General features: G+C 33.3%; 1 protein-coding gene across 2 annotated transcripts; it reads right to left on the bottom strand.

Moving 5' to 3' along the window:
* Nucleotides 1-847: 847 nt before the first annotated feature.
* LOC131166641 (large ribosomal subunit protein eL34-like) lies at nt 848-7,579 on the bottom strand. Of its 2 annotated transcripts, XM_058125226.1 has the most exons (4): nt 7,293-7,579; nt 7,032-7,111; nt 1,307-1,416; nt 848-1,214 (listed from the first exon to the last, which is right to left on the bottom strand). In XM_058125226.1, exons 1-4 carry the CDS (start codon nt 7,369-7,371, stop codon nt 1,121-1,123), a joined length of 363 nt encoding a protein of 120 aa, XP_057981209.1. In that variant the 5' UTR covers nt 7,372-7,579; the 3' UTR covers nt 848-1,120. The 2 variants fall into 2 exon arrangements, with proteins under 2 accessions (XP_057981209.1, XP_057981206.1); XM_058125223.1 differs by having other exon boundaries at nt 848-1,416; nt 7,293-7,449.
* Between the last annotated feature and the right edge of the window lie 235 nt (nt 7,580-7,814).

Here is a 7,814-nt window from a genome sequence, read left to right as displayed (position 1 = left end):
TAAGTTAATAGCGTAAGCCAAGCAATGCATCTATGAGGAGTGCATTATTATTTCTAATATTAAAGGGGGATAGGACTAACCCTAAAATAATCTAAAATGAGATAATGAAAAATAAATAAATAAATAAATTGCTCTTAAGCTTGTGAAAGAAAATGTCCTCAATTGACTATATTGACAGTAAAAAAAACAAAAAGCATACTTACAACATTATTGTTATACAAAATGTTAAATTACAATTATATATTTCAAAAGCCTAGCAAATATGATAGAAATCATATCTTCACGCCTAATGTATCACACAATTAGAGTACTAAATAAAAGCATATGAATAGAACTAAAATATACATTAAGAAACATACATATATGCAATAAACTAAGCATAGCTCTAGCCAAAGGCAAGATAAGAAAGTTTAAATAATTTAAGCATCTGAATGCAAACCATACAACACATTTGAGTTAATATTTCGAATATATTAAGGATAGGATTATGCTTATACAAAGAATTAATCTCTTAACCTAGTAGGAAAAATACACAATCAAATAAATTGACAAACAAAAGATTTTATACAAAAACTACCACCTATAAATGGAACAAAATAGAATAAATCTATAATCATTATACAATTTTTCCTTCCATTCCGCTCTTAATAATATTCTATTCCAATGAACCAAACATGGAACTGCTGTTTTATGTTTTTACATCATCATAAAATGTTCATTGCACTTCACCTTCAATATTCCATTCCAGCATATCAAACAAGTCATTATATCATATCAATACTTATCCGTGTCCCCATATCAATGCCTCAAGTTCAATAGTTGAGTAATAAATTGAATAACAAAGCTATAACAGAACAAAATCAAAAGGCATTATCAATTTATCAAGTTCTCAATCAACACTAAATTATCAAACAAGACTGCAATGATTTCTCAACAAACTGAACAAGCCCATAAGTAGTCTCAAACAAACTAATATGAAAACAATTCTATCAAATTCAGAGAAAGGACTCATCACAACATTCTCCCACATTTCATCATTATCACCGTCATCATAATCTAACACAAAATTTCTTGCATGCATGTGTTATAAGCCCACAAAGCTTTTACTTTCTCCATTCATTTAGCTCTTTGAGGCTTGCTTTTCCTTTGCCTTGTGGATCTTCAAGACCTTTTTAACAATTTTTTGTTCCTCCACCAAGAAGGCTCGAATGATCCTGCACAACAAGAACACATCCATAATCCAGTCATTCTAATCAACCAAAAACATGGAGTGCAGAAACCCATTAGCAATGTTCCAGTAACGTACCTCTCCCTCACAGCACCTCCAGACAATACACCACCATAGGCACGATTCACAGTCCTGCGATTCCTGGACAATCTAGACCTCTTATATTCAGCAGGTCTCAAATGAGGAATCTGAAAATAGACCAAACTTGCATCAGAACTGAGTTTATTAAGAAATTTGATTTTAATCCCAGTCTAAAATACACATATCAAAAGCTCAAGACTCTGCAGTCACATTAAATGAAAGTTATATATGGCAATTAGAAGTCTGGTAATCCTACTTTACAATTTTGCTCACCAGAATCAAATAAATAGAATGGCATTTGTTTGTGTTTTAATTTTCATCATGGGATTTAGACTTTTGGTAACTAGCATCTGTGCATGTCCATGTCCTTAACAACTTGAAAGAATATTATTTGAAGGCATAAAAAAAAACCACACCCACCCCCCCCCCCCTCAAAGCAATTGCCAGCAGCCTTGTTCGGCCATTCCCTACCAAAATTAGTCAATATATGATATAGATTACAACCAAATATAAATTATATTCATAATTAGTTTCTCAAACCCCCAATATGACCAAATTGTCACTGAATAGAAGTCACACCCGGGTCAAATTCATTTTCACCAGGAGATCTTTGACCAGAACAACCATAGAATCACAGCTTTCAACAGTTGGAGTTAAGTTTGTGGACACCAAAAAGCCAAAGCTTTACATCCTCTGATGTAGAAACTGTAAACAGCTGGATGGAGTTGGACTGGAGACACAAAACAGCCAAACCTTTATCACCCTCTGATAAAGGGAAGTCAAACCAGTCAGCTGATGGCATTAATAAAAATGTATACAACATTTAGCATGCATTCTTAAAGAGAAATATTAATGTTCAGCTTGGATTTTGGACACTCATCCATCAAGCCCAAAAACCATAGCCAGAATCCAAGCCAAAAAGCCAAACCCATGTACCCCAGAGGTTGTTCAAGATCTCTAGTTAGACATTGCTTCCCATATCACAATCAAACATTTATAATTACTTTCTAGACTCAAATACCAGTAAAGATCATAAATTTTCACAACAATGAGCTTTCGATAAGTACTATTTTAACCAGAAACAACTTCACTGCAGAATGCAAGCAAAGGATGAAGTAGATTGCATCAAACCCAAGAATAAAGCCATGACATATAAAACAAGTTCATAATAACAAGCGTGCCAAGCATACTGACACGAGCTATATCCAAATAAACAATGAAAACGATACATATATATATATATATATATATATATATAATATTAATACATTGCTAAAATGAAACTAAATCATCATTTGGATTAGCAAAGCAATTATGTTGGCCCAACTACACAGACGTGAAACAATATATTTGTTTTTAAAAAATGCATGCCGCTAACACCAAAAAAATCAAATCGACCTGATCTTAAATTGCCTGTCCACATCAAAAAATAAAACATTTCAGAAACTAAAAAACCTGCCAAAAAAGGCAATAACCATGTGTTCCACAAAGTTCATGGTGACACAGATTCACAACACTGAATATCATAGCCCAAAATCAGCTTTCAGAGAAATTCTGTCACCCACACCAGCCAGACTTTAAAAGCAATCTTCATGCATTATTAAAAATAAAAAAGAAAAAACTGTACTTGTGCCCACCTTATATTGATGCAGTCATCTAAAAACCACAAACAAGTACAGCTATATTTGCAACAGAACAATGCAGCTCCGGGATAAAATCTGAGACAGCCTAAAGCTCAGAAATAGATCAAACAAAACAAAAGTAAAACAAGTTGGCCTTTGCTTGCTTAGCAAGCCAAGCAAGAAGTAAATCCAAAAGCTCAATTAGGCAGGTTTGTCAACAAGGTTCCTAACACAAGATTGTTTGGTTAACCAACTGTCCTATGAAACAAACAGTTTGATTTTATTGCGGAGCACATGAAAAGAAAATTTTCGTCAGCTGTTTTATAGCATTAGCATGCACCCATTTACGTATTTCAAGGCATCTGACCAACCTGACTTCAGGTTTTATCAGTGCACAACAAAGCTCTCCATCAAAATGTTAGTCAAGTCAACTACCGGAGAGAAATTAAGCTGCACACTTCAACTCCTCTACAATCTAACTTGACTTGCAATAATTCAATTTGCAATTTTACAAACTAGAATAGGTTTTTCATAAGATTTCTAACCAGATTACAACTCCTATTCATTTGTTTATTTTTACAAAACATTCCCTAATAGTGAGCTGGAAATTGGATTATATAATTGTCTTCTCAATTAAAAAAAAAATGTTCCCCTCACAATTTTGGATCTGCGTCCGTCAAGCCCCTCACCTAATTCAATTTTAGAGGCCACTTCAGTTTGCAGTATTAGATTAGTTGAGACAAGCTTTAGTTTAGTCAAAAATTGCAGTAGAAGATTGGATTGCTAATGTGCCATATTATGATAAACCAACATTTTCACTAAAATGGTACCTCAAAATGTCAACTTCGGAAATGAAACTTAAATTTCAGAAAAAAGGAATAGTTAATGTTTTAAATTTGAAGATATTGATAAGAATAGAAAACAAGAAAGAAGAGAAGGCCTTCCTGAAGTGGCGCACTCGAGCTACAATCATGTTCAATTTTTTAATTCCACTTTAGGTACTACTATTATCCTGAACAGAAAATTATTTCATTGTCACTTGCAGCATCCACCAGCAGGCAGCAATCCGCCAGAAAATTACATCCTTTAACCTTCAAACATGCACCACTCTCTACCCTAATGTTTCTTGCTTCAACTGATAGCAAACAACTCTGGAAGTACTTTGTCATTTACTTATTTGATTAATTCTAAGCAAAAGAGAAAATATTAACTCTAGCTCAAAAAAATATTGTTTGGTTTGACTTTTCAAAATACTTTCCTTACTTTTGAAAGTCAAAGTTACATGAACTTTGCTTTCAAAAGCAAAAAAAAGTACTTTGAAACATCAAATCAAACAAAATTTTCAACTACCAAAGTAGTCAATTCCTCTCAATCATATCATTTTAGGGGGAGAAAACCACATCTAAGGTTTTGCTTAGTTCACAGAAATCATCTCTTCTAGAAAAGATTTTCCCACGAAATTAAATGGGAACTTTTTTCTGTTGATTGGATGATCACTGTTCTAAAGTGGAAAATGTGCTTATAGAGTCTGAAAAACAACTTTGAAAAAGCGGATGTTGCTTTCCACCTCTTGAAAGCCTTTTTCCAGACCAAGGAATCTATTTTCCTTGATCAAACTTCACTAGAAAATCCAAACAACAAAAAATTCAGACAATAGTTTCCAGAAGTCCATTTTCTCTGAAACAAATGAAACCTATATATCCACCTCGCTATTTCGCAGGAAAATGAGATATCTTGGGTCTTCTATACCGTGCTGGAAAAAGGAGAAAACAAAACTTGGGGTCTTCCAATGCCTAAACAAAACCATTCTTCACTCTTAGAGGAGAATAGTGCTCCCCCATTGAAAAGAAGGAGGCAGAACATTGATCAGCTAAGTCGTACTCACATTCACTGTTGTTAAAATTCAAAGCGAGGGTGTACAAAAATTACCAAAAACCCTAAACCAGACCAAAAAGAGGCCTAAGTACAGTTCGATTCGGTTTCAACTCTCAATTTCAGTTTTGATTTTGATTTCAGTTTTGGTTTTTAAAAATTAAAATTTTCAATTTCAGTTTCCAGCTGAAAACCAAACCGCAAAACCAATAAACCATCTAAATAAATCATGTATGTTATAAATTTGTGTAAATTAATGTGAAATATCTTGTATACTTAGATTCATAAATGTTTAATTATTTAATCATAATTAATAATACCATCCATCCTTTGAATAATAAATATTTTATACTTCCCATTTAAGAATAAATTTTTACTCAATATATTAGGAGGTTTCTGGGATGGGACTTGGCCTTTTATATGGGTGATGAGGCCTCCCCCACCTTTTCAAATTTTTTGATGCAGGACAATCAGCCAAAAGAGGAAATTGCCCTTCTGATCTCTGCAGCTAAAAAGGAACGCTTGCCCATGCTCAGCCTCCCTCTGTGAAAGTCCCAAATCAGTTGTACATGGGAAGGAAATAGATTTTCCTTCCTATAAATGCCAACTCCATCCTCCCTGCTTCTGAAAAAAAACATTCACCAGGCAGGCTTGAGAGATAAGTCTCTAGCCCAATTCAAGCCATGAAAAATTTTGGTGGACTTAAGGCTCCAGCCCAGCTAGATCATGGATATTTACTACTTGACACTGTAGTTCAAAATTTTAAAAAACTGAATTAAACCAAATTGGACTGGACAACTGGCAGTTTGGTTTTTCTTTAACCAACAGTTTACAATTCAGTTCCAGTATATAATATTTTAAAACCAAGGGGTTCAGTTCGTTAGTTGTTTTTGATAATATCCAAGCCACATAGAATTGATTACACCCTAATACAAAGGTTGATTTTTTAGTAATTCTTTCAGTTACTGATCAGTTATGCTGAGTTCTTTTTTTATTAGAATAACATAGGCATGAAATATGATTTTTTCAATTGTTGATAAACACCAAAAGTTATTTTTTTTTATTTTTTTTATTCCTTCTTTTAAAAAACATAAAGCTCAATTTTTTATTAATTTTTCTTAACTCTTTCCCTTACTTTTTATTGTTTATATAAAGCAAACCCATGAAATATGTTTTTTTTTGTTGCTAAAATTTATATGTATTTTACTACTTCATTTCTAGTACATATATCAGTATATGCATGCATTTGGAATCAATTTTGAAAATTTTCGCTGAATCTTACAATTCAATTTGATTCAATTCTAAATTCCCAAAATTGGGATTTCAATTCACAATTCAAATCTCAATTTAACAACTATGTGACTAACCATAATTTTAAACCACATCATCATCATCTAAGTTCAAGAATATGTCATGTGCAATTGAAAGGTCCAAAGCTCATGCTATGCAAAAGTTGGCATACAGGCTTAATGAGACACAAGATAATGGAGAGCAAGCAAACACAGGAAAGGCAAAGCGTGAGAAGACCAAAAAAATATTACTCCAAGGGGAAAAACGAAGGAAAATGTTGGATAAAAAAATAAATGCAGATCACAGATTTGTCAATTAGTTTTTGGGGGAAAAAAAAAGGAAACAATAATATCCACGATCACGAAGATTTTTAATGCGACCTGCAACACACCATCAAATAATGCGCCACAATTCTAAAACAATTCTCACTGTCTCATAGCAGAGAACTACAGTTGAGTCTAACCTACCCCTATATCTACCCTCTTGTACATTACCAGTTCGTAAATTATCAAGCCACAAGCAATGTAGGCTCATGATTGGATCAATGATTAACAGGTCCCAAAAAAATACAAAACACAAGCAGCAAATAGAAGTGAAGATAAAAATCACATAATGTAAATAGATCTCATCTACTTATGTCTAAATTCCATAAGAACAACATGAGCCTGCAGTTTAATATGTCAAAAACATAGGAGTAAATAATCCTACTTTCGTATCTACAATTAAAATGGCAATTTAAAAAACACCCATACAAATAGTGCAGTCAAAGAATGACAAATAACTCGGGAAAAACCCATACTTTAAGATCATTCATCAAATCATTATACAGGCCTACGAAGCACCTATAAGGCAAATAGTAAAGATATCAATCAAGCCCAAAACATACTAAAACGCAAAACCCATAAAATAGTATGAAAATAAAATCACAAATGGCATACCCCTTGGATTCTCTTCCCAGTAACAGGGCACTTCGGTCCACTGGCTCTCTTCTTAGTGCTCTGGTACACCAATCTCCCCCCTAAATTCAAACACAGCTTGCTCAAATAAGCAGGAAACAACATTTCCAGATAAAAATAACAGGTGTATATATTACGAGCACAGGTGCACATAAAATGCTCATCTAAATCAAAGTATGATATCAGCGATTACAGCATCATTTATTTGAAAAAATAAATGAATGCAAATACTGATAGGGGTACCGGGGGTTTTGACGACCCTGTGTTGGTTGGATTTGGTGGCATAGCTATGCCGCTTGCGATACGTGAGCCGCTGCACCATCTTCAAGAGCTTATGCCCTCTTGCGTTTTTCTGCCCAGACGAAGTAGATAAGACCGAGGCGAAAGACCTCACTCATTCAATGATAAGGTTTATATAGGGTTTCTTTTCTCCAGAGCCCTAGATCGGACGGCTGAAGTAAATCCTCTTAGCGCTGCGATTACCTCTTTATGAGGAAAGTGAAGTTCTGCTACTTCTTATTTCTTTCTTTTTTTTTTGAGTTATCCTTCCTTACCTAAACCTTTATTATTATAAATGAAATTTCTCATTTTTTAGTCCAATTTTTAAGATCTCGAAAACACCATTATAACTATTTATAAATATTTTATAATTATTCATAAATATTTTTAAAAGTCCTATAATCACCTATTTTTATCTTAAAATATTTTTTTAAAATTAATAATTTTCTAGTAATGTCATATATTAATATATAAATATATTTATTT

This window comes from Malania oleifera, chromosome 1 (genome assembly GCF_029873635.1).
Source record: "Malania oleifera isolate guangnan ecotype guangnan chromosome 1, ASM2987363v1, whole genome shotgun sequence".
NCBI lineage: Eukaryota > Viridiplantae > Streptophyta > Magnoliopsida > Santalales > Ximeniaceae > Malania > Malania oleifera.
This window is presented reverse-complemented; position numbering and strand designations above follow the sequence as displayed.